The sequence below is a fragment of the Diplotaxodon limnothrissa genome, linkage group LG3, assembly GCF_057381915.1.
Source record: "Diplotaxodon limnothrissa isolate DT_005_m linkage group LG3, D_limnothrissa_male_GT1.1, whole genome shotgun sequence".
Lineage (NCBI taxonomy): Eukaryota > Metazoa > Chordata > Actinopteri > Cichliformes > Cichlidae > Diplotaxodon > Diplotaxodon limnothrissa.
In genome coordinates this window covers 52548404-52575982 of record NC_140598.1, presented here as the reverse complement: position 1 = coordinate 52575982, position 27579 = coordinate 52548404, and the positions used below count along the sequence as shown (strand labels likewise).

General features: G+C 45.7%; 1 protein-coding gene across 3 annotated transcripts in view; it reads left to right on the top strand.

Moving 5' to 3' along the window:
- arap2 (ArfGAP with RhoGAP domain, ankyrin repeat and PH domain 2) overlaps positions 1–27579 on the top strand; it is a 186081-nt gene that overhangs the window by 115487 nt on the left and 43015 nt on the right. For all 3 annotated transcript variants that reach the window (XM_085349547.1, XM_085349548.1, XM_085349549.1), the window contains exons 15-17: positions 9848–9992; positions 22150–22252; positions 22993–23191. In XM_085349547.1, coding sequence (XP_085205673.1) covers positions 9848–9992; positions 22150–22252; positions 22993–23191 — 447 coding nt within the window. The remainder of the gene's footprint in view (positions 1–9847; positions 9993–22149; positions 22253–22992; positions 23192–27579) is intronic.

The window sequence follows — 27579 nt, the reverse complement described above, 5'->3', positions numbered from 1 at the left end:
AAACCGACAAGAAGTTAAAAACACGCGAATGAAGAAACACTTTAGCGCCACGAAACCAAAAGCAGTGTCTCATGAACAGACGGTCACTGAAACAAATGCAGATGTTCGCCAAGCACAGTCAGATAGTCTAGAAGAGCTGAAAAAACAAGTTGCCGATCTAAAAAGCCAATTAGCTGCCGTTGTGAAGCCAAAGAAACAAGCAACACTGAAGACAGTTCGAACAAGGAAACCTGAAAATAAAAAACCTGACCACGCCAAACCTGAAGACTCACCTCCACCCAGCCGCCGCAGTACTAGGCCCAAGCCCTGGTATTGCTTCCGCTGTGGGGAAGATGGACATATAGTAGCCACTTGTGAGTCAGAGCCCAATCCTGCCCTTGTAGTTGCAAAACGAAAGGAATTAAGAGTGAGAAGGCAGATATGGGACAGGCAGAATGACCAGCTTTCTTTAAACTAAATTCTGCCTCCGTTGCGGGACAAATGGAGGCTGATGCTTTGTTAACCCGTCCCACCCAGGTTAAACAAAAAGCTTCACCTAAAAAGCGTGCCAGCCTAAAGTCACACACAAGATCAGATTCCTTCGACTTTCCTAAAGGTCTAATTGGTACGAAGAGTACTGCACAAGTGAAAGTTAATGGTCACACAGTGAGTTGTTTGCTAGATACTGGTTCCCAGGTGACTACAGTCCCCGAGTCCTACTATCGTCAGCATTTGTCCTCTCATGAGATTAAGCCATTGTTTGAACTTTTAGAAGTTGAGGGTGCCAACGGTCAGTCTGTGCCTTACTTAGGCTACATTGAACTGCATGTCACTTTCCCAAAGGACTTCCTTGGCATTGAAGCTGAAGTGCCGACACTTGCCTTAGTTGTCCCCGATGTGCGCACAGCTTCTCAGTCCTTAGTGCTAATTGGGACAAACACATTAGATGTACTTTATGAGCTGTACTCTAACACATGCCATGAACTGCAGCTGAACCTGCCATATGGCTATAGGGCAGTTCTAAAAGTTCTTGAGTCACGACACAAACAGTCCAAAGACAGTAGTCTTGGTTTAGTGACGATGCACAACAAAGAGCCACAGTTGATTCCAGCAGGCCAAACTGTTGTTCTAGATGGTGCTGTAGCTGTGTCAGCCGGTAACGGTGAAAAGTCTGTCTTGTTAGAGTATCCACGAATGTCAGCCTTACCTGGTGACATCCTTGTGAAACCTTGTCTCATAGACTTACCTGAACGAGCACCTTACCTTGTACCAGTTATACTCACCAATGAATCCGAACATGATGTGACAATCCCTCTAAATTGTGTCATCGGAGAAGTCAGTGCATATCAAAGAGTTCTATCTCACGAACACTCAGTGAGAACTCCAAGATCCCGAACTGAGCAGAAGTCAAATGTAACATATAACTTTGACTCTTCCCCTATTAGCGCTGAATGGAAGGAGCGCATAACCGAAAAACTAAGCCAAATGCCCGAAGTGTTTGCACAGAATGATCTTGACTTTGGAAAGACGGATCAAGTGAAACACACAATCAGATTGTCAGATGAAACACCGTTCAAGCATAGAGCGCGTCCCATACATCCGAACGACCTGGAGGCAGTCCGTAAGCACCTCAAAGAACTGCAAGAAGCTGGCGTGATCAGGGAATCTACCTCCCCTTTCTCTTCACCCATTGTAGTCGTGCGGAAGAAAAATGGTGAAGTCCGCCTCTGTATCGACTACAGAAAGCTTAACGCGCAGACTATAAAAGATGCTTACGCTCTCCCCAATTTGGAGGAAACGTTTTCCACCTTGATCGGGTCGCAATGGTTCTCTGTCCTGGATTTAAAATCTGGGTACTACCAAATTGAGATGGAGGAGCTGGACAAACCAAAGACGGCGTTCGTATGTCCCATCGGCTTTTGGGAATTTAATAGAATGCCCCAAGGCATTACAAACGCCCCCAGCACATTCCAGCGGCTCATGGAGAAATGTATGGGCGACATGAACCTGCGCGAAGTGATCGTGTTTCTCGATGACATCATTGTATTCTCCAAGACACTTGAAGAACATGAGGCTCGCTTAATGAAAGTTCTTGATCGCCTGAAAGAATATGGGCTCAAATTCTCACCCGAAAAATGCAAATTTTTCCAAACTTCTGTCAGATATCTTGGGCATATTGTGTCCAGCAAGGGAGTGGAGACTGACCCTGAAAAGGTGGAAGCCTTAAGTACCTGGCCTGTGCCCCGTGATCTTAAACAGCTCCGCTCATTCTTAGGCTTTTCAGGGTACTACAGGCGGTTCATTAAGAACTTTTCGAGTATCGTTAAGCCCCTCACTGACTTAACATCAGGCTACCCTCCTTTGCGCAAAAGCACAAAGCCTAAAGCTAAGTCTGTCCAGTACCATGACCCCAAGACACCTTTCGGCGAGCGATGGACTCCCTCTTGTGATCTTGCTTTCAAAACCATCATTGAAAAGCTCAGTACTGCGCCTGTATTGGGTTTTGCCAACCCTAAACTGCCATATACGCTCCATACCGACGCCAGCACTACAGGGCTTGGCGCCGCGCTCTATCAAGAGCAGAATGGCCAGACCAGGGCGATAGCTTATGCAAGCCGTGGGTTGTCTAGGAGTGAATCTCGTTATCCCGCCCATAAGTTAGAGTTCTTAGCTTTGAAGTGGGCAGTAACGGAAAAGTTTGCAGATTACTTATATGGAAATCAGTTTACTGTCGTAACAGACAATAATCCTCTGACGTACATATTAACTACTGCTAAGATGGATGCCATGAGTTACAGATGGCTAGCTGCCCTGTCAACGTTTAGCTTTAAGCTCCAGTACAGAGCAGGCAAGCTTAACTCAGATGCAGATGGCCTTTCTAGACGGCCACATGGCGAGTTGCTTAACGACGCAGTGTCCCAAAAAGAGCTCGACCGCATACAGCAGTTCACACAGACTCACCTGTCCCTACCTGACAGCAGTTTCAGTCCTGAAGTAGTGTCTGCTATTTGTGAGAAACACCTTGTATGCAGCTCTCAAAATGACACCATCCCTTTGGTTCACTCGCTAGCCATTTCTGCAGCTGCCATTCCAGGTGACTTTGTCAATGAAAATGACTGTGGTGGTCTTCCTGTTATACCCCATATGTCCCTTGAACAGATCACAAACGAACAAAGAGCAGACCCTTGTCTGAGGGAAGTTATTGCACAAATTGAAACTGGAGAAAAGGTCCCACCAACTGTGCGAGCTGAACTTCCTGACATCAACCTTCTACTCCGAGAGCTCAATCGATTGGAGATGCACAATAACATCCTGTATCGAACTCGCCAAGATGGAGGAGATGTTACCTACCAGCTTGTCTTACCTGAACAGCTCCGTGACTCAGTCTTCCAAAGCCTCCACTGTGACATGGGCCACTTAGGCACTGAACGTACCTTAGATCTTGCCCGAACAAGGTTCTATTGGCCTCGCATGGCAGCATATATAGAACATAAGATCAAAACATGCAACCGCTGTGTAAGACGTAAAACTCCTCCAGAAAAAGCAGCTCCACTTGTGAATATCAAATCCACCAGACCCCTCGAATTAGTCTGCATGGACTTCCTGTCCATTGAGCCTGATCGAAGTAATGTAAAGGATGTGCTTGTATTAACCGATCATTTCACGAAATATTCATTAGCCATCCCTACCAGCAATCAGAAAGCTCAGACCGTTGCCAAAGCCCTTTGGGACAACTTCATAGTCCACTACGGGATACCCGAACGATTGCATAGCGATCAAGGTCCCGACTTCGAGTCCCACATTATCCAAGAGCTTTGCAAGATCATGGGCATTCGTAAAATCCGGACCACACCCTATCACCCCAGAGGAAACCCGGTAGAACGTTTCAATAGAACGTTACTAAGTATGCTAGGTACTCTTGAGGAAAAGGACAAAACTCAGTGGCACAACTATGTCAAACCACTCGTTCATGCGTACAATTGTACGAAAAATGATACAACCGGTTTTGCCCCATATGAGTTAATGTTTGGCCGTCAGCCAAGATTGCCAGTCGATCTAGCATTTGGGCTGCCCTTTAACAACAAAAGTTTCAAGTCGCATTCTCAGTACATAACAAAACTAAAGGCAACTCTACAAGAGACCTACAAACTAGCAACAGACCATGCTAACAAAATGGCAGAAAGAAACAAAACAAGATTTGATATGCGAGTGAAACCCTCAAAACTAGAGCCAGGTGACAGAGTTTTGGTGCGTGCAGTCCGTCTCAGAGGCAAGCACAAGCTAGCCGACAAGTGGGAGACTGATATTCACGTTGTGGTGAACCAAGCAGGTGACTTGCCCGTCTACAGTATAAAACCCCTAACAAAAGAGGGCCCAGTCCGCACAGTCCACCGCGATCTCTTGCTCCCTTGTGGTTTTCTTGCCCCTGTTGAAGAGAAACCTGTCCAACCAACTCATGTACGCAAACCAAAAACAAGGCAATCACCTAAACAACATGAGGAATGTGATCATTCAGAACTGGAAGATGAGGATATCTGTTGGTTCAGAGAGGAACCTCTTCAAGAGCCCATAAAGGTCACTCGAGTCTATGAGATTCCTCAGCCAAAGACACACCCTAATGATCACGATCATACTGAAACTCATTTGCCTGGAGGAGACAACTTACATGAACATGACAACCTGCCTGGAGGAGACAACTTACATGAACATGACAACTTGATTGGAGCCGACAATTTAACCGGATGTGACAACTTACCTGAATGTGGAAATCCACTTGGATATGGAAGCCTAGAGGAGAGTGAAACCATGGTGGAACACTCAACCACTGACAATGAAAGCGAGAGTGATGCCAACTTACCCGATGGATCTACCTGTGATGGGCCAGTGGAAGAAGACAACTCAAACGATAATCAAGCAAACTCAAGTCAGTCAAATACTGAGAGTGAAGCCACAGCGACCATAAGGCGCTCAGAGAGAACAAGAACCCAACCAGAACGACTGCAATATAGTCAGTTGGGAAATCCTCTCGTTTCCATTGCCCAGTCCCTGTTTCAAGGTCTAAGCCTGGCTTTTACCAGTGCCTTGACAGAACAAGATTCTGTGGTCATCCCCATGAAGGCTGGTTCCCCTGTCATTACCGTTTAGCTATCCCATGCAAAGGGACTTGCATGATTCTAAGGGGGGATAGTGTAACCCAGTGTTAAAAACGGGATTAAAAGTATAAATAAATATTGATAAAAACAAAGTTAATTATAATAAATACTGATAAAAAGCATGTAAACAGAAGTTTAATTAATATGTACATATGTATATGTAATGTATAAGTGGTGTGGGGGCAGGACTTAGTCCTGTAGAGTGTGTTTGTCAGATCCACTGAGCGACCAATCATTGGCCGGTCTGACCCTCCCCCAGTCTGTGCGCTGCTCAGACACCTGTGTGTGCCTTCGTGTGCCAGTCAGATACGCCAGAGACACAGACGGTGAAAGATCAGTTTACCCGTGCGGCAAAGAAGCTAGCTGGATAGAGAAAGTCCTTTTTTCGGCAAGAATAATAAGAGTGATACTGTATTCCAGAGGCCGTGAGCCAACGTGAGCACTGTGAAGCCCCGTGTAGCATTTGTTGCTTTGCATGGTAAGTCCCAGGCAGTACACGTGCGCTAGCATAGCATGCTACTTGCCGCTAGCTCCGATGCTAACTTTTGTTAGCCATTTTGCAATGAAAGTGCCTTTTCTGAGGCTAAAGCAATTAGCACTGAGTCTGCTGCACTGCATACGAGATGTTCTTTAAAGGTTTATGTCACATTACTGTGGTATTGATGTATAATGTATGGTTTTGTGCGACGTTATGTTAGCACATGTTCACTTTTCTCATGGTGCTAATTATAGTTCTGCACAACTAAGTATTAGCAATGTGAAATTAAGTGCCTTCACCTGCACTTTACTTAGCTGAAACTTGATAAGTCTCAAGCCAATGTGTATTTCTAATGCACTACTGAGCTATTTTGTATTGTTTTAAATGTGTGTTTCCTATGCACTTTTCCCTTTGAAATGAGAATAATTTGTTGTACAACATAGAATATTTTGAAGAAAATTTAGAAGCACTACAAGCAACCAGTAGTAATAATAAGTTACAGGCATGATAGCTTAAATGTTGAACTACTGTGTTCTGGCCTGGTCCCCAGGTCAGGTTTTTTCCTTTGCTTATTTGGATTGGATTGGATTGGTTTTGAGGACCTGAGAAGAATCGAGGATCCCTTTTCCAGTACTGGATGGCGAGCCCAGCCCAAAGAGCCGGATGAACTGGTAGATTGTAACCCGACTGGTTACAAACACACTGAGTGACTACTGAACATTGAAAGACTGAAATTGACTTTTAAAAAAAAAAGACACAAAAGACAATATATCCTTAGGTCGACCATTTGTGGGGTTTATTTTATTTTGTTTTCAAGAAGCGCGCTCTACTTTTGTTAAATGTGCACAACTTTAATAATTGCTAATAAATGCAATTGTGTTTTCTACACCTACTGTGTACAAGTCCTCTGTTGTCATACACCCTTGGCTCCTACGAATCTAGAACCTGTCTGATCTGGTCCATATTTCCCTTCTGTCCGCGTACTGTGGTTAAAGGTAACTATACTGCCCGCACTACATGCAAAGAAGGCAAGAAGTAGCACTAACAGGTCTAGTATTGCACCACCAGTGTTACACATGCTTATCACATCCTTTTTCTTTTAACAGCCAGTTGTAGACACTTCCTTTTTATTGGAACTATATCTGTTCCTTCAGAAACATCACACACAGTTGGCAGTGGAATGCACAATTAGCATATTCATGAGATGAATACAGTGGAAACTTTGGAGTTGCAAGCGACAGGGGGTGTGGGGTGGGAAGCTGTTTGTTTGTGCGTGTGCGTGCGTGTGTGTGAGTGAGTGTGTATGTTTGTTGCGGAACAAAAAAGCAGATGGCACGGTGACTTTGAAAATCCAAAATTAGGTATGTTTTCATGAACTTCATGCTCATTGGCTATGTAAATCGCACAGTCAGACAGTCATGAGAGACAATGTTGTGTGTGTTTTCCAGCTTTTCCTCTGAGATCATGTTTGTTGATTGAAATCTGCTTGCTGCTTGGAGTCTCTTAACAGTTCTAATTTTGAGAGTGTGTACATCTTTGCGTGCATGCGTTTGTGCGTATGCCCTCACATGCTGTGTATATTATATTTTATTGAAACTGACGTGCGGTCTTCTTAAATAACTGCCACGTGGACGCAGATCTGGCTTTGAACAGTGAGATGTTCCTCACGCCATGCCAGAACTACTTTTGATCATTTAAAAATGGAGATTATAGTCTTTCTGCCCAATTTGGACTCAACTTACATCATTTCTGAAAGGCTTTTTAAAATGTTGTGCTTTAACCACAGAGGACTCTCATGGATGTAGGGAAGGAGGACATGCAGAGGGTTGGTGTGACACAAGGGTAGGATGAGACGGAGGCAGGTGATCCTCTGAGGTGACCCCTAAGGAGAGCAGCAGGAAGACGATTTATTTAACTTGAGCAGAATAGCTTTGCTTGAATCACAGTATTACTGGGTCTTGGTGCAGCTGCTCAGTTCCTCCAGTGCCTGAAAAAAGCCACTTCAGGCTCCTTTAACTTAACTTTCTTCTTATTGGCTGCCTCCCAAAAACAGAAGGTCTGATCAGCAGGTGGGTGGGGCATGTGTGCTGACAACCACAACATGCACATCAGATGATGGTGTAAGGATATCCACTTGTAGGTGGTGTGGTACCATTATCTGACTAGTTTGGTTTATGAGTTAATTGCACACAAAGAGAGCGTATGCAGGCGACATGTGACATTTACTCATCTGCTGCAGTTTGTCTGTGAAAACTGCAATAACGTCTAATCTCTGAACTTTTAAACAGTTTTTTTGAAAGTGTTGTTTCGGCTTGCAGAGAGTCATTAGCTGAGTTAAATAAGGTTCGAGTGGTGCTAATTGTCCCGAAGCCAATCACTCAGATTACTGCCTCTAATTAATGGCTTTTTCTGACTTTACAAACAATAGACAGTTTATCCAGTTCTATCAAAATGCAAATGTACATTTTACAGTAGAGATAATAAACATATTGAGGTCAAATAAGAGTCCAAGCTACACATTTATCTCAAGGTGGAATCAAGTTTGTGTGTGAAATATATCTCCAAAGATAATGAAGATTATATTGTTATAAGTACAGTTGTGTTATGCATATTGTGTGTGTGTTTTTTGTTATTAAACAAACACATTCATCCTCTTACTTTGTTTGCTTGGATCAGAAGCATCCATTGGCTACCAAATGGCCAGTGCTAGCAAACCTCAGGTGGACAAAGACGTGGTCCCCGTACCTTTGTAATACCATGTTTTCCAGGTCTTTATTATTTACTGAGATAAAGCGGGAAAAGCCTTACCACTATAGAGTGATTTAATTACTGTATTTCAAAGTGAAAGTAAATTAATTAAATAAGTCATTTTTAACATGTTAGCCTACTTTTGTAACATAAAGTAAAATCACTGTAAAACTTTAGCAAGTTAAGTAAAGCACCGCAGTGTTTCTCAAACTCAGTGAATGATGTTGATTGATTTCAGCTCTAATCATATTTATATACAAAAAATAAACAGATAAATACATTATTCAGCCAACAATAAAGACTTAATGTGTTTATGATGTTGAATTTTTCAATCTTCAGTCTTGGTGAGGGCCTTTCCTGCTTTGGGACCTGATCAATAGTCAGTTGACTGCTGAGCTCACCTGACTATTGATCAGGTGAAGTCAATAGTCAGTATAACTTTTTCACATCAGGCATGTGACTTATAGCAGCAAGTGCACAGTTGGGGGAAGTTTTGTCAATGATGACTGTTTCATCAGGTTGTTTGCATTAACACCACTGGCACCATGAACTGGCTCATGAAGATCATACTGTTGTGGCCACAGCAATGGTGACTGTTCAGAAACATTACACGGTCCCACCTAGAAGCTCATTATTTAGTTTAGGTAGTGATGGATGAGCAACAGTTAAAAGCATCAGGCATAGATCAGAATATTGTAATGTATATGCAGACAAACCCCTTAACAGTATATGATAAAATAGCTAAGGCCCCAGCCAACCGCATGGTAACCACTGGTCGCTAGGGAAAAATGTGCGTTCCCTGACCAGTTGGCGAGTGGTTGCAGGAGGCTGCTTGCTGCCGGTAGGTGCAGTTGACTGCAAAAAGTTACATGGTGTGGCACAGAAAACTGTTGCTTGTGTTCACCAGCTTGTCTGCAAAACCTTGCTAACCAACTCCTGAATGGTACTGAAACGTGAAGTGGCAACTGTTTGCCTTAAAAGGAAAAGTTGTGCCGGTAAGCTATATCTTTAACTTTGAAGGCAAACTGTCACTGCTTGTAGTTACCAAGGCTTTTGCAGATAAGTTGGTATTTTCAGCGCAAAGCAACAGCGACTGCAACAATCCACTAGCACCAGAACAATCTTTGCGACTCACTTTACCAGTTGACTCCATTTCCCTCTGGGATTCATAAAGTTTGTCTTTTTCTGATTCTGATTCTGACTGCCAGCAACCTCCAGTAACCACTCCCCAACCGGGAAGGTAGTACACGTTTTTCCACAGCAACCAAAAGGCTGAAAACAAAGCGAACTCCGGCAGCAAAAGAGCAGCGTTTTTATCAGTCACCACTTTAATACAAGTTTCAACTAGTGTTTAATTAGTAGTTTCAGAAGCTTTCTTACGTCCTTTTTTCTATCATTGGAATGCACCAATGGATGACTAAGTTCGTAAGTGGCCGGTCCTTATACACAGTATTTGTAATGCTGCTTTCTGTGTATGTGTGAATTTCAGACATGGCACGCCGTTGGTGTACTTTGGAAGGCGGCTTCCTGAGTTACTATGAGAGCGAGCGAAGCCCTTCAGCCATTGGCAGGGTGGACGCCACCGAAGTCATTAGCCTGGCTGTCAACCACACAGAGACGATGACTGGAGCTGGGTATGAATGCACACACAAATCAACTAATTAGTGAAAGTGAGTACATGAAGAAGAAAATCTAAAGGCTTCAGGAAATTACTTCAGTCCAAATCACGGACTAGATTTCAAAACTTTTTGTGTTCCCCTAAGCTTGAACTGATTCTTTTCAAATGAACATCAAACTTATTTTACTGCTGTTATTTTAATATGGGTGTAAGACAGTGCCAGCATTTGTTTTTTTTAATGTATTTCTTAAACATATTGATATTTTTTTAAACTCACAATATGAGCTGTCCAGAGAGAACTCTTAAATAACCTCAAACCTCCCAGAGCAGCAACAAACACCATCACATGTCCAATAGTAGCCCATGAGAGTGTAACAGTTCTTTAAACCTCGCTCTTATTGGCTCATTGTCTTACTAAATTAGCCAACCTCTAAGTTTTGCCATGAAACTCTTCCTTAAAATCACCTCGTACAATTTTGGATTTATCATTCCCTCAGTGAATCTATCCAGGCTCCGAGGTAGTGAAGCAAAGCCCAAACCTTGATGCTCCCTCTACTTGTGCTCTATCCCGTGCTGTAATTACATTTTTCAGGGTTTTTTCCCCCCGCTTTCAGACAAAACATTATAAATTTTTGCCTAAACCTTCAACTTGAAACAAATTGAGATATCAGAGGGGGACAATGCTTCCATTAGCATCACTTTTATTCAGTGTTTTCTAACAGTGGAGCTACAAACGCAGATTTAGAGATTTCTGCAGAGATGTTGTGTTTCTACACTTGGCCCACTTTCAGGATTGAACGTTCTGCACTTGGTGTGATCTTTGCATGATGCCAGCTATTTTCTTATAGATGATTTGTGTTTTTGTGGGTTGGTTTAAACTTTGGTCTTCATAAAGGCGTTTGTAGCTTTTTCTGGCTTTGCGCATCTCTACGAACCTTCGATGACCTTCAGAGTTGTTGCGATGTTTCACACCAATCCGTCTTTATTGTGTGCCATTATTTAGAGCCAGGGACACCTCTGCAAGTCACGCATCCCATCCTGGTCATACCAGATATTCACAGCTTTCCCTGCTGTGCTATTAATGTCGAGCATTTAACATTAATTTAAATCCAGTATGTGGGGACCGCACATAAATTACACTTTGCAGGAGATCAACAAGGTAATAAGGCTTTCATAAACACTCAACATTTAAATTTACTCTTATTCATGCACATCCCTCGTACATAAGCATACGCAGCACAACCCTGCAGTTAAACTGCTTTGAAATGCTTCATTTGCATCCTCTCTACTAAATCATAATTTATGTGATTGTTAAATCTGCTTTAAGGACACACGTGTCACACATACACAAAAGGCATTTTGAATAATTTATTTCTTTTATTGGTTAAAATAATTTTTACCGCACGTGTTATTCATCTATTGCAGCACCACAGCCTGCTTGACGTGGATGTATATCCAGGCTTCTGCTCTGTTTCTTTCCCCTCGTCGTGTGTCTCATTAGCATAACCTCAGACTGAGCATTATTCAGTTTTACAGAACCATCAGGGCTTTATGAGCGCTATGTTTACTATTTACTTTGGTGGGGATGCAGTTTTAACTGCCACTTCCTGTGTTCGTGTTACCGTTCCACCTCACCCCGATTGCGTTCAGCACTCCTCAGTCAGATTATGATGCAGCTACACCACAAAAAACAGCAAAAAAAAGTTGCTTTGACAACAAACTTTTATTTACTTATTTATTTATTTCTTGTGGAAGTGGTACAAACACTCAAAAAAAGAATCAGCAGATGTCCCCATACGTCCCCGCTCACGTGCGTCACACTCCCACTGCATCCTGTATGTGCGTTCATGTGCCTGTCCCCCTGTTCCCGAGCTCGGAGTCTGATAACTGCTTATGATTAAAGCATAAGCCAAGTCCTTAATGATAGCAGCAGATGTTATGAAGAGGAAACAATGCTTTTATTTGTAAATGTTATGTATACAGCCATTAGAGACACATCTGGCTTGCTAAAACTTTGACCTTTTTTAATGAGCTGGACACACACACACACACTGCCGTGACAGGTTACACTGATAATCATGCGTGTGTGTGTTTGGTGAGTTTTCTACAAAGCAGCATCGACTTGCACCATTTTTAGCCCTGCACATAAATCTCAGTTACAGGTCACGGCGTGACCTCGGCAACAGCTATTATTTCTCCGTCGCTGGCGCTCATAATGGCCGTGCGTTTCACTAGATTAAGCTCTGCCTCGCTCCGTCTCAATCCTGCAACTTCCAGCGTTCCCAGCATGCCCGTGCACGGAGAGAGCCGGGACGTCTCACCTCTCCAATGTCTGCCGCTCATGAATATTAATGTATGCAGATGACACACTCCCACCAGCAGCCTATCACCGTGCTGCAGGAGACCGTAGGTGTCATTTCCATTAAACATGGCATTTGGGTAATTTCACCGTGGCAGAGGACACCGTGAATTATAGCGCAGCCCCAAAACATACGTTGGCTAAAGTTTATGAATATTAGAAATCCACTCCTAAGGAATTAATGCAAAGGGAGTATGTTAGCTGGTGATAAGTTGATTTTTTTTTTCTCCTTGCCTAAAAATTATTTTCTTACTCATCTGCCTGTTCTGACAAGAATATTTGTAAGTCGATTCCAACCTTCAGATTTAGCTAAAAGCCCTGGAACTGCTTCTTTTTCGTCCTTTTTAGCTGCTTTTTGGTGCGGTTTCATTATCTGTCATGTTCGTTATCATGTCCTCCTCTCGCACGCAAGCTTTTTGGAAGAGCTTAGACTTCGACTTTGCAAGTGACATGGGGTTTCTATGTAGGGCAGGGAGTTTAGACTTTTCCGAGGTACACGAAAGCATTGAGGAGAAACTAAAAAACTACAAAAATACATGTAGATAAGTTTGTGCACATTTAAAACACAGGTAAGTCTTGTACAGCAGGTTTCCTCTGTGAGGAAGTGTTTCTTAACTCACTCTTAGTATAAAAAACTATTTTAACAAGTAGTTTTTTATACTTAAAATAGCACGCACGTGTGTAATTGAAGCCTACTTGAAAATTGAATTGAACCAATTTAAAAATCTGGTCTCTAATAAGGAGGGTCAGCTTTTTACAGTAATGTGTGAAATATTTCCTTAATCATGGAGTTTTCACATGTGCAATAAAGGACAGAGAGCTCTTTTGATTGCTGTGATAAGGTGGCAGCATGCGCGTGAAAATTGAGGGTTCCTTATTTGATTTTCATCTGTGCAAAGTAGTAGAACTGAAATTCTTACTTAAAGAGTCCCGGATAAAAAGATGAGAAGTGTGGAAGAATCATATCTTTGGATATGCCTCCAGAGCTGCACAGGGAGAGCGGTTCCATCTGGTTTCATCTGGTCGACCTAGGAGGAAACTGACGGTCAAACTTTAGGGTGATGCTGTGGTCTTTGCAGCAGTGGCTGTCACGGTCCTGGGTCTCCTGACCCAGCGTTTTTAGTTCTTTGTGATTTTCGTATTATTGTACTTGTGTGATTTATTCTATGGCTTCTAGTTTTGATCCCTTGCCCTTCATGTCTCCCTGTGTGCCCCTCTGTGTATCTGTGAGCCCTCGTCTCTCCTTATGTTTTATTCCATGCTTCCCCTGCCCATTATGTCTAAGTTCTCCCCGTGCTCTCTCTTCCCCCTGTGTGCCCTCTATGTATTTATGAGCCCTCGTCCCCTTTCGTGTTTATTCCATGTCTCCCCTGCCTGTTACGTTGGTGTTCTACTCGTGCTCTCTCTCCTCCTGTCTGAACCTCTGTGCTCCCTGTTTCACCTCTCCCGTCAGTGTTCAGTTCACCCCGCCCTGTCTCGTTATGGCTATCAGTGTCACCTGTGTTCCCCGTGTGTTCCCACTCCCCTCGTTAACCCTCTGTGTATTTCTGTCTGCGTCTCCCTCTGTTCAGCGTGACGTCGTCCCTCATGTTGTGTGGATCTCCCTGTGTCTCTTCGCGTATGTTAGTTTACTTTTCCCAGTTTAGTTTTGTATTTCCTATGTTCGGCCATTCCAGCATTAAAGCTGTGATTTTGAGTTCATCCCCGTGTCTGTGAGTTTTGCGTTTGGGTCCTCCTCCCGCCTGCCACACAGCCGAGCCTTGACAGTACGACGTCACCAGTTATGGACCCAGCAACTCACAACCCCTCCGCTGAGCTCCGGGAGGATTTGATCTATACGGTGGAGTACCACTGTCAGGAGTGGGAGGCGCTGCCAGGAGACGAACACCGGGAGGTCGTAGCCGCCCGTCTACAGCGGATGGTGTCCGGACTCCCGTGGCTGTTCGGCGCGCTGCACCCCCACATCCGGGACTTCCTTGTTTCCACCGTAGGCGTCCGCCCGGAGCTGCCTCTCCAGTGTGAGGGGTCGGAGGACGTTCAGCCCGGTCCGCTGGAGGATTCGCGGCCCGGCTCATCTCCTCCCCCCTCTCGGCGAAAACGGCGCTCACGCCGCCGCCGCCCTAACGTTTCTGAGCAAACTCCGGTGGTGAGTGACACTAACTGTTTCTTCCATGCCACTTCCAAGTCGGACCAACTCGGACAATATTCTGCTCTCCAACCTATATATTTAGAAACCGTTTGTGTGGATGCTCCTTCGGACCCAGGAGTTAAGACTGTTTCATCTGGAACTGTTTATTCTGGAGCTATGTTTATTCAGTCAGCTGCCCGTCCGCTTTCAGCTCAGTCCCCTGCTCAGCAGCCGTCTGTAGCTCAGTCTCCAGTGTCACCTGCTCAGCAGCCACCTGTAGCTCAGTGTCCTGTGTTTCCTGCTCAGAAGCCGCCTGTAGCCCAGACACCAACTCCACCACCACCATTTTCGCCCCAAGCTCTGTTAGCCGCCCGGCCCGAAGCTCTGTTAGCCGCCCGGCCCGAAGCTCTGTTAGCCGCCCGGCCCGAAGCTCTGTTAGCCGCCCGGCCCGAAGCTCAGTCGCCACCTCCACCACATTCAGCCTCGCTTCCCATAGCACAGTCACATCCACAGCCTGACTTACTACAAACCTTATTTCAATCCTTAGCCCAGTCAATAGCTCAGTTGGTAGAGGAATCATCAGCCTTATCGACAGCTCAGTTAGCTCCCTCGCAGCCCTTCACAGCTCAGTTAGCTCCCTCGCAGCCACCCTCAGTGCAGTCTCCAGTGTCCCCAGTGCAGTCCCCAGTGCAGTCCCCAGTGCAGTCCCCAGTGCAGTCCCCAGTGCAGTCCCCAGTGCAGTCTCCTTTAGCACAGTCACCCACTCAACCACCAGCACCACAACCGTCACTACCTCTAGTTCTTTCCCCTGTGAAGTCATTAATTCCACCACCTACTCCACTCTCACCACCACCGTTACTACAGACATCAGTTCAGTCCCCTGTGCAGTCATTTACTTCTCCACCGTTAGCAGCTCAGGTCCCCGTGTGTCCAGCAGCTCAGGTCCCCGTGTGTCCAGCAGCTCAGGTCCCCGTGTGTCCAGCAGCTCAGGTCCCCGTGTGTCCAGCAGCTCAGGTCCCCGTGTGTCCAGCAGCTCAGGTCCCCGTGTGTCCAGCAGCTCAGGTCCCCGTGTGTCCAGCAGCTCAGGTCCCCGTGTGTCCAGCAGCTCAGGTCCCCGTGTGTCCAGCAGCTCAGGTCCCCGTGTGTCCAGCAGCTCAGGTCCCCGTGTGTCCAGCAGCTCAGCTCGCACCTGAACCTTTGGCCCAGTTCCCCGTAGCAGTGCGGTTTTCTAGCCAGCTTAACATTGAGCCCGGGGTCCTAATCCTCTCTGGCTCTACATCAGCTCCTGCTGGAAGCTCGGATGAGCTCATCCAGGACTCCGCGGCTCCCACGCCGCCATCTACCTCGTCCGCTGGGGGTTCCAGTGAGCCCGGCCAGCACCTCCCTGTCTCCGCTGGAGGGTCCGAGGGGCCCGTTCAGCCTCCTGTCTCCGCTGGAGGGTCCGAGGGGCCCGTTCAGCCTCCTGTCTCCGCTGGAGGGTCCGAGGGGCCCGTTCAGCCTCCTGTCTCCGCTGGAGGGTCCGAGGGGCCCGTTCAGCCTCCTGTCTCCGCTGGAGGGTCCGAGGGGCCCGTTCAGCCTCCTGTCTCCGCTGGAGGGTCCGAGGGGCCCGTTCAGCCTCCTGTCTCCGCTGGGGGGTCCGAGGGGCCCGTTCAGCCTCCTGTCTCCGCTGGGGGGTCCGAGGGGCCCGTTCAGCCTCCTGTCTCCGCTGGGGGGTCCGAGGGGCCCGTTCAGCCTCCTGTCTCCGCTGGGGGGTCCGAGGGGCCCGTTCAGCCTCCTGTCTCCGCTGGGGGGTCCGAGGGGCCCGTTCAGCCTCACGCCGCATCAGCTGGAGGGCCCGAGGAGCCTGTCCAGCCGCCATCTGCGACCGCCTCGTCATCACCTGGCCCGGCTACATCCGCCTGTGCTTCTGCTACGCCTGGCCCGGCCTCAGCCTCTGCAACCTCGCCTGGCCCGGCCTCAGCCTCTGCAACCTCGCCTGGCCCGGCCTCAGCCTCTGCAACCTCGCCTGGCCCGGCCTCAGCCTCTGCAACCTCGCCTGGCCCGGCCTCAGCCTCTGCAACCTCGCCTGGCCCGGCCTCAGCCTCTGCAACCTCGCCTGGCCCGGCCTCAGCCTCTGCAACCTCGCCTGGCCCGGCCTCAGCCTCTGCAACCTCGCCTGGCCCGGCCTCAGCCTCTGCAACCTCGCCTGGCCCGGCCTCAGCCTCTGCAACCTCGCCTGGCCCGGCCTCAGCCTCTGCAACCTCGCCTGGCCCGGCCTCAGCCTCTGCAACCTCGCCTGGCCCGGCCTCAGCCTCTGCAACCTCGCCTGGCCCGGCCTCAGCCTCTGCAACCTCGCCTGGCCCGGCCTCAGCCTCTGCAACCTCGCCTGGCCCGGCCTCAGCCTCTGCAACCTCGCCTGGCCCGGCCTCAGCCTCTGCAACCTCGCCTGGCCCGGCCTCAGCCTCTGCAACCTCGCCTGGCCCGGCCTCAGCCTCTGCAACCTCGCCTGGCCCGGCCTCAGCCTCTGCAACCTCGCCTGGCCCGGCCTCAGCCTCTGCAACCTCGCCTGGCCCGGCCTCAGCCTCTGCAACCTCGCCTGGCCCGGCCTCAGCCTCTGCAACCTCGCCTGGCCCGGCCTCAGCCTCTGCAACCTCGCCTGGCCCGGCCTCAGCCTCTGCAACCTCGCCTGGCCCGGCCTCAGCCTCTGCAACCTCGCCTGGCCCGGCCTCAGCCTCTGCAACCTCGCCTGGCCCGGCCTCAGCCTCTGCAACCTCGCCTGGCCCGGCCTCAGCCTCTGCAACCTCGCCTGGCCCGGCCTCAGCCTCTGCAACTTCGTCTGCCGCGGCCTCAGCCTCTGCAACTTCGTCTGCCGCGGCCTCCTCTTCAGAGCCTTCGTCTGCCGCGGCCTCCTCTTCAGAGCCTTCGTCTGGCCCTGCGCCCACCGGGCCATGGCCGGCACGCCTGGGACTGGAGGGCCGCCGCTGCCTTCCGCGCGGTCGGCCTCCTGAACTGCTCCGTCGTCTCCTTCGCCGCCGCCGCTGCCTTGCGCGCGGCCGGCCTCCTGAACTGTTTCCGCGTCGCCGCCGTTGCCTTGCGCGCGGCCGGCCTCCTGAACTGTTTCCGCGTCTCCGCCGTTGCCTTCCGCGCGGTCGGCCCCCTGAACTGCTCTGTGTTTTGGGTTGTTTTCTTGGGCTCCGGTGTTTTCTGTGCTCTTTGTTTTCTGTTCCGAGCCCTCCGTCCTGGGCCCCCGCCGCCCGCCCTGGGTTGTTTTCTGTTTGGTTTTGTTTTTCTGTGTTTGGGCTGTCTGGAGCCAGCCCTTGAGGGGGGGGTACTGTCACGGTCCTGGGTCTCCTGACCCAGCGTTTTTAGTTCTTTGTGATTTTCGTATTATTGTACTTGTGTGATTTATTCTATGGCTTCTAGTTTTGATCCCTTGCCCTTCATGTCTCCCTGTGTGCCCCTCTGTGTATCTGTGAGCCCTCGTCTCTCCTTATGTTTTATTCCATGCTTCCCCTGCCCATTATGTCTAAGTTCTCCCCGTGCTCTCTCTTCCCCCTGTGTGCCCTCTATGTATTTATGAGCCCTCGTCCCCTTTCGTGTTTATTCCATGTCTCCCCTGCCTGTTACGTTGGTGTTCTACTCGTGCTCTCTCTCCTCCTGTCTGAACCTCTGTGCTCCCTGTTTCACCTCTCCCGTCAGTGTTCAGTTCACCCCGCCCTGTCTCGTTATGGCTATCAGTGTCACCTGTGTTCCCCGTGTGTTCCCACTCCCCTCGTTAACCCTCTGTGTATTTCTGTCTGCGTCTCCCTCTGTTCAGCGTGACGTCGTCCCTCATGTTGTGTGGATCTCCCTGTGTCTCTTCGCGTATGTTAGTTTACTTTTCCCAGTTTAGTTTTGTATTTCCTATGTTCGGCCATTCCAGCATTAAAGCTGTGATTTTGAGTTCATCCCCGTGTCTGTGAGTTTTGCGTTTGGGTCCTCCTCCCGCCTGCCACACAGCCGAGCCTTGACAGTGGCATCATTGTGCGAACAAAACAAAAGCCAGACAGAGTAGATTGAGGTAAAACATGCAAAATAACAAAGAAGAAATATAGCTGATTTATGGCGGCAGAAGCGTGTTATAAAACTGTTTTGTCCCCACGCAGGAGGACATAGCTGGGAATTATCATTCTAATGTCCATGTACATCAAACTTGATGTCATACCCAAGTTTATCAGATCCGTCCTGCACAGCGTGGCGTGCAATAAAGTTTCTTGGGCTGCTAACAATTGCATCATTTGTATCATAGGTGCCTTAATTTCTCTTGTGGAAACGTGGTGGGACCAGACAGACAGCTGTACATCTAGGACAACATTTTGAACATCTCCATATCTATATTCAGATAAAACTGACTGATATGTGTCACTAAGACTAGATGGTCAGGCTCAGGCTCACATAAAAAGACAGACTTCAGACTCTTCTGAGGTGTAAACTAACCAAATCACCTCTTTGGTTGCACTTTAACCATCACAAAGCAAGAGACTAAATGTCATTATGTGTTCATTTTCTTATTTCTGTCCATTTATTTTCTTCTGCTAATCCAATTCAGGGTCACATGGGGGTCTAGAACCTATCGCAGCTGTCATAGGGGGGGAAGGTGGGTGCAGTGTGGACGGGTCACCAGCCTGTCGCAGGGATAGGTAAGAGAGACAGACAACCATTTGGGCAATTTAGAATCACCAATTAGCCTAACCCCATGTGCAAGTGTATGTACTTTGAGAGATAGGAGCGCAAACACGAGGAGAACATGCAAACGCCAGAGCAATGGATTTGAACCCGTGACCTTCTTGCTGTGAGGGCATAGGGCTAACTACTTTTTTCTGGTATATATGTGTATATTGCTAGAATAATAGACGGTTACAATATTAAACATGGTGTATGTGCAAGGAATCCCTGTGAGGCAGGTCCAGACTGCTATAACGAAACAGCCAGAGTGTGCAGATATCTCCAATATGGGTATTTCAGGTACACAGCACAGGCTGTGAGGAGAAAAAGGCCACACAGTTGCTGTTCAAACAATGGCCTAAAAGTAGATGACGCTGGATGAACTAACTAAGCTGTAGCAGGGCCCAGTATGGGACAGACGAGGATTATTTTGAACTGTGAATCATGCAAAGCTGCTCTCACAGATACTAAAAAAAGGAATATAGAGTTGGAAGTAACCATAACAGGTCCCTTTTTAAGAAATCTCAAAGTTACGTCATCTCGCAGTCTATGAATAAATCCCACTACAGGACAGAGGAAAATGAGTGACTTCAAAGTAAACTCTTTACTAAAATTAGTGTTTCTATTGTTGTCGTGTGCTTGTTACCTCGTGTGTCGCTCGCCTGCTGCAGCGTGATTGTGATCTGTATCATTTTTTTTGTCCTTTGTTACAGTGCATAACCAACCTAGTGACTCTTTTCCCCTGCCTGAAAGTTACACAACAGCTAAACTTTCAAACTAAATTTAAATTTAAACAACAGCAAGGACAGAAATATCCCTGCAGAGCTCTCTGCTCCATGAGAACAAATGCTGCACCCTGTACCAGGGCAGGCAGGACCGAATTCTGATCACCGTTTAATAAAGGCAGAAACCATCTTACTGCCTTAAGCTGACTTCTCCCACCAAACTGGTGTCCACATCAACTTTTTTTAAAGGCATAAAGTTTGATAACTACATGTAGTTTGCTGTTGTGCAGATAAAGTTTATCCGTGAGGTGGTCCATAGGGGACAAACCGTTTCAAACTGATGCCATGTACAACACAAAACAGTGACCCATGTTTGCTTCTTATAGCTCATGTTCTTGCTCACATCATTATTTCAACACCTTTCTGTCTCTCCTTCCTTCTAGTTTGCTTCCTGTTTCTTTCTCTCCTCTTCCCCCTCAGCCGCTCCGTCCCTCTGGGACTCTCATGATGCAGCGTTCATCTCTCATCTCTCTCTTGTCCTTTCTTTACAAAGGAATTTTCCCCAGCGCATCAAGGTAACCCCGCCCCCGCCGCTCTCTCCCTCGCACTCCCTCTAGGACCCCCTTTCTAACAAGCACCTGCAAGCCTCCCAGCGCGGAGGCAGCAGGGGGGGATTGCAGGGAAAGGGGGCGGGCCAGGTCACGCAAAGAGCGCACAAACACCCATGTCTCTCCTGTTCCCCTGACACGTTTTAGAAGCGAGCAGCTTGGCGCTGCCGTGACCCCAGCGACACGCCACCTTAAACAGCCGTCGCTGTAGCATTTAGAGCTGCCCTCGTTGTAGCGCACCAATAGAAAGGGAACTACTGCTCGCCAGTATGTACCGACCATTAGACCATTAAGCGAGTGATACTCTGACCCGTGCACCTTCACTGAGGGAGATGGAGGCAGAAACAACAGGAAGAGAAAGACTAACAAAGATTAATAGTTGCCTTTGGGTTGCAGACAGCAAGGGTTTTACCTGCGAGTGTGGGGATGGATGAGTGCATACTGCCTATTCTTTTTCTCTTTTTCCTTTTTTTCATTTCACGTGTTTGGTGCACACACACCTTCAATTTTTATGCTCAAATATGTTTTCAGGCAGGTGAATATCCACCGATGATCTGCTCTGCAACACATTTAAGCAAAGACCTGTACAGTGATCACAACAAGAATCTTATTGTTATTAAATGTTGTTAAAACAACCGACTGCTCCTAATTTTATAAAAGCTGTCCTCTTAATGTAGACATTCGAGCTTGGTGGGTGAAATCCAATTAAGTCTTGTGATTGTGATATACGAGGGGGGGGGCTTCTTTGTTGTTGCTTTATTTACAGATTGCCGATGGCATTTGTGTCAACACGTGAGGTGGGATAATGCCTCATAAAGTGTGTTTCGCATTAAAAGTATAGAATGGTGGGAAAAACACTAAATACAGAGGCCACACATGAGCCAAAGTCTGCTTGAACTGTGCTGTAGTGAACATTTTTGATAATCATTTCCAGTTTGCAGTAAAACAACTTTAATGGTTTTTGCAGTTTGCAATTAGTAATGGTTCTTTGAAGGAATGTATTTATTTGTACCAGTTTCTGTTTGACCGCTTTGTTAGACAGGAACATGAAATTTTATATGTGGTTTAATGAATTACAGCACCACAAGGCAATGTTAAATTAATGCATTGAAATTAATGAAAACTTTCTCCTTTTTTTTCTTTTAACCCATTTTTGCTCCGGTCCTTGTACCTAACCACTTATAGAGGAATGATTTTTTTATTTTGTATTTTAAGCCACTTAAAACTGACCTTTGAATCATTCATGCATAGAAAAGCTAACAAAATATAAAGAAATGGCCGGTATCTGTACATTGGCAGTGTGTCTCTGCAACAACTCTGAGACACTGAGAGCACAGCAAAGATCCCACATATAGAACATTATAGAGGCTAAATACTAATGAACGTGTGTGCCAGAGCACCATAGGAGTGGTGAATAAACAAACTCGCCACTCTTAAACAAATCTGGTAGAGGAATGTAAAACAGAAGTGGCCTTTAGAAAGGCACTCAACTCTCAGCTGCTTCAGGAAAGCTGCCCAGCAGATCTGCCTGGATTTAACGTATGTATTGGTCGCGTGAAAACTGAAGCTAGATTTGGATGCTTCGTTAGCCGTTTTCTGTTTTTCTGTGTGTGTCTGTTAGGCCGTTCTCATTTCCTCGTATCTGATAGTGAGCTGTGCATCTCTGGCAGGGCTGTGTTTACCGTGGAGCTGTACCTGCAGACGGAGCGACTGCTGATTTTCGGAGCGGAAACACAGGAAACGCAGCATGACTGGATTCAGGCGCTAACAAAGGTGACACAGTTTGCAGATACAGTGCACAATGACACTCGTAAACAATTATTTTCTTTGTGTCTTCAGTGAGCCTCAACCTACCTTTGCTTATTTCATTAAGAGATGTAGTCTCTCTTTCCCTTCCCTCACGTACTGACAGAATCATTCAACACTACACAAACCTGTCCCTGTTTTATCCTCAACTCCCAGGAAACCCAATCATGGACACTGCAACACACAGCATCTTTAATCAATTCGTTTTTAGACCTAGGCACAGTTGAGTGTTCCTGCTTAAATTACAGAACAGTGTCTAAAGAATAGCAGTGAATGTGTCTACGGGTGTCTGTTTAAGGAAAATGAGGCTTCAGCTGTGCTATTAGTTTCACATTTTTAAAAAAAAACAAAACAATAAAATAGGCTGTTGTCGTCACCCTGCCGGGCAGTCGAGATCAAAGCAACATAGAAGTTTCAAATTTATATCATGGATGTATCTTTCTTGACAGGGACGTCACCTAGGATTTTGAAACTGATAACACAGGTGTATCCACTAAAAATCTCAGAAAATATTGAATCTCAGTGACCTTGACCCAAAGGTTAGAGGTCAGTGGTCAAGTTTTCAGAAAATCTTGTCAATGTAATATTTTGCAATAACAATGCAAGTACTAGGAGGCTGAGGGGTAGCACTGGCCGCTGCCAGTGTTTTTAATTATAGACATTCCTAATAAATAAGACTCCTTTTTGTTTACTTATCGGATCCGCAGTGCTTCATCCCACCTAAAGTTGAGGGACTAGTGCGGAAAGAGAGTGAACTGATTGGCAGACTCCACTACAAAGAAGGTCACGACCTGTACTACTGGAGGATGGGCTGGTTTATGCTGGAAGGCTCTTCCCTGCACTTCAGCTCAGGAGAGGAGGAGGGAGAGGAGGAAGTACTTCAACTCAAGCAACTGCAAGAACTCAGTAAGCATTTTTTCCCCCCTGCCTCTCACTGTGTGCTCATGCTGGGAGCTCAGTGAAGTTCCCGTCTGTATCATTAGCCAGATAAGAAGTTAGATATTGTAACTCAACGTAGGTTCAGTGGTGCATAATCAGGACTGAAAGTCCAGCAAACTTGAATTTAATAGACAGACCCTCCCTGTCTTGTTGAAGAAACTTTGCTCTAATAACTTTTTGTCCATGATAACATAGCTCCTGAAAGTCTTGGCTTTACTTCTCCTTTTTGACAAATAACCATGAATCATCTTATCCAAGTATATTAAAAAATGCATTACATCAATAGCAAGGTTACTGTCTTTTCTCCAGTTTTGAATTGAGACACATTTACTGCACAGAAGTACAAGTGTGCACTACTGTGTGTGTACTGCTTTCAAGATTCAGATTGTTGCACACATACTTGAATTCATATATTTAAATTCACCAACTCAGCCACCTAACAGTAACGACACCATGTAAAGCAATCATATGAAAAACTCATTAGACAAAATGCATTATACAAGTATAATCATGTGGGGAAGGGGGGGGAGTCACATGCACAGGACTGCTGTGCGGTTCTGTGCAAAATGACATACACCCTTACTGCTTCCATAGGAATTAAGAGGAAAAGACACAGGACGTGGGCACCTTGTAGTCCTTGAGTTGGACAAAAACTCCTCTGTTTACCAAAGTATTCGAGAGTCAGATGTGAGGCTGTCTGTCTGACACCTTAAGCTTGACTGAAACTGGGTCATGCAACAGGGAAATGATCCCGAGCACAACTGCAGATCTGCAGAAGAATGGCTGAAAAAGGTGTTGCAATAGCCCAGTTTATGTCCACACCTCAGCCTGATTAAAATACTGAATACATTAGCAGAGCTGTATATAAAAAATGTCTGCAGACCTCATTGAATTGAAGCAGCATAAAGAAGAGTGAGACAAAATTCCTCCACACTGATGTGAAATAATGATAAGAAGTCATACAGAAAACCATTACTTTAAGTTATTGCTGTTAAAGCTGGCTCATCAAACTATTGAATCATAGGGTGTACGTCTTTCACAGGACTGCAGAGATTCATTTGAAAAACTTTCTTTTTTACATGACTGCAAGTTTAGCTTATAGGATTAGTACAGAGACATGATTCTCAGTTTAAACATGAGAGGTCCCGTGTCTGAATCCCGGACGAGCCCCCAGTTTGTCACTGCCTAACTCGTAAGGCTGCAACAAAAAGGCTTGGCACACTATTTGCATTTCAACAAAGTAACTTTAAAAAAAAACTTGGCTACATTAAATGCAAATCTAATTAGATGTGGAAACTGGTGGGATCAGTGGTATGGACATGTATGACTACTAGCATGCTAGCAGACAGGCAGGTGAGTGAAAGACAAAAAGACGTGGCAACAACATTTTTACAGTTTGGGAACATAGGGTCCAGGTGCTCCCAGTTGGCACTGACAAAATCTTCCCTGGACTTCAGCAATCTGGAACTCATGCAGAGGAAAAATTGAGGGGGATCGTGGGACTTATTTGAATTACTATAAAACCCCCAAACTTTAATCCTGACTGCCTTTAAAAGAAAACCCATTACTGACTTATGTACACATAAAATTTATTTGAACCTAAATAGTAAAAGTTATATTGCTCTCTTAGTTAACACAAACTGTATACCTCAGCTTTCCCTAAATTGCCACAGTCTACATGAGCAAACAATCCCTTAAAAAGCTTCTGGTGGGCCTCTAATAGGCAATAAATCAGATTTTTTTTTTCATTTTTAATCTCAGAGCCCAAAGCAACCATATCTGTTTCTGCTTGATAGTGTCAGCGGTCAATTGCTGTAACTTCATGATGAATGTGCTGAGATTTGTGGCTTTGTAGCATTCGCTCTATTTTCATATACTCTCTGTAATTTCCAAAAAAACTACCAATCCATAACACCCTCTTACTGCTTGCATTTATACCTACTTAATGATGTCGGAGGATGCAAAGACATTTCAGCTTCTCACACCATTACACATTTCAGCTGAATCTCACTCCTCTATCTGACTAACTTAGTTTTCCATAATATGAAAAAGAAGAAAAAGAAAAGACAAGCTCGGAGAGGAGGAGCAGAGGAGAGAATAAGAAGCTCCTCCGGTAGAGTGAGGTCAGTAAATGTCAATATTACCTAATGCATCGACAGGCAATCGTCATTCAGATGAGATTCGGCTTCCCCAGAGCTGCTAACAAAATCTTTTATGAAAACATGATCTTTTTTTTTTTTTTTTTTAGAAGAAGAAGAAGAATTCATTGCTTTCAAAAAGCCACATAATGTTCACAGTATGAGGGTGTCACGGTAGCACTGTTCCCACAGCCCACTTACACGAATTTTGCCAATATGTTCTCATTTCTGGCAAAATTGCAAGTTATTTAAAGGACAGTCGGTGCGGAGTGGCTGCCAGTCAGCGTGGAAGGCTCAAAAATTCACGTATAGTTTGGCAGATAATAAAGATTTTGGAACATTTCAATGAATTGCGCCAGTGTGATGTGCGAACAGAAGGAGGGGAGAATCAATGGATCTTTTTAATCCACTTACAGCTCGACATGGATCAAATCGCGCAGAGCGCCGCCCCATCTTCTCACCTGGGGCGGGATAAAGAACTGCAGTGGTGTTCATTTTTATTCCCGGCTTTCTCAAACCATATTTGTCACAGCCGGGGAGCCGTTAGCGCCAGAAGGGACTGTGTTTTGTCAGGGGATGGTAGGTTCTGGAGCACTGAAAGGATCCCTTTAGGATTCACAGTCTGTGACATGGGATTAACTGTTATTTTCTCTACAGTGACACCACCGCATGAAAGGTGCCCCTGTGTAACACTCGGGGATTAAATAAATACACTTTTCAATTAAAAAAACAAAAACAAAACATGTTTCCAGCACGGTTCACCTCAGACTGCATCAGTTTTATTTGCAACTGTGATGTCTGAGAATGTTTTCTTTCTTTTTTTTGCATCTGGCTGCCAGAGTTATAATCATTCCAGTCACCTCTAAAATGCATTTAAAAAAGATTTCCCACTGACGATAAAGCACAAGCCTTAATTTTTGTCTTTTATTCGTTTTATTCTTAATTGCCTCGACTGTCATTTATTCTCTATTCAGCCCAATGACTAAACATAATGATTTATTGATCCTTGCTAGTTATTCGGTATTCATTTCTCTTGGCTATGAAGCACTTGTAACTTGTTAACAGCAACAAAAAAGAATCATATCCCCAAAAGAATGAGAGTGCAATACGTCTTAAAACGGCTTCCCGGGGGCTCAGCTGTGTACTTGAGAGGAGATTGATCTTTTTGTGATGTCTTGTGTCAAGATATCTGCGGCACAAATAACAAGAAGCAAAGTAAAATGAGGAGAAAATGACAGATAGAGCTCGATAATCATTAACCTGTCACGGTGCACAAATCAGCCTTCCCACCCAGAACTTTGTGAAATGAAAGGTTTTCAAACAAGATAAGCACATTAAGTTTAAACTCATTCAGTGCGATTTTTCTCAGTGGATTTCTCTATCGGCACTGGCCTAAATAGAAAAAAAGGAAGTTAATCCCACTGCTCTGCTCAATCATCTAAAGTTTGAGATAGGCATCAGCACAAGACTGCTGTCCAGCATATTTGGCAGTCACATTTAAAATGTGTCCACAATGAGGTTTGTTTAAGGCAAAATTAGATTTTTAAAAAACTCATTTTTAAGATATGTAACAATCGCCGGTCACAGCTAACACGTGTTTCAAAGTCGCTGATAATTCATCTTTAAATGGATGCTAACGTTAGAAATAGCCAATTCGGATTAGACTAGAATTTTTCTCTTAATGACATGCTACAACGTTACATTAATATGTTATATGTCATTTGATTTTTCTGAACAGTATCAGTAAGTTTGAAGGTGCTGTTATGGAAAATGGGGAATACCATGTAAGTCCACTTTTCCAGATACATTGATGAAGGTCCTCCCTGGAATTTCTTTAACCTCTTGTAGCACTTTAGAGCTCAATTTGTAATAACATATACACAAGATTGCTTATAGGGTGCTTACAGATAACAAGATACAAATGGTGCCAAAACATCATGACACAGTCTTGTTTTTATAGGAACATAACCAGATTACGACCACTTGGCAGACAAGTTAGTCAGGTCTGCCATTTCAAAGAGACCAGTTGCAGACGACTTGCACTTCTCGGTGTAGTCTGACTAAGTTGCTGTCAACGTGTTGGCAAATCTATTTGTGTTTATAAATTAGACTTCAAATATTAGCAAACCTTTGCTAATCTGTCTGAAAGTGATTGCAGTCAGTTTGAGTCAGGCTGTGATTGGTTGGAGACAGGTTGCCTCCCACCAAGTAACCTGT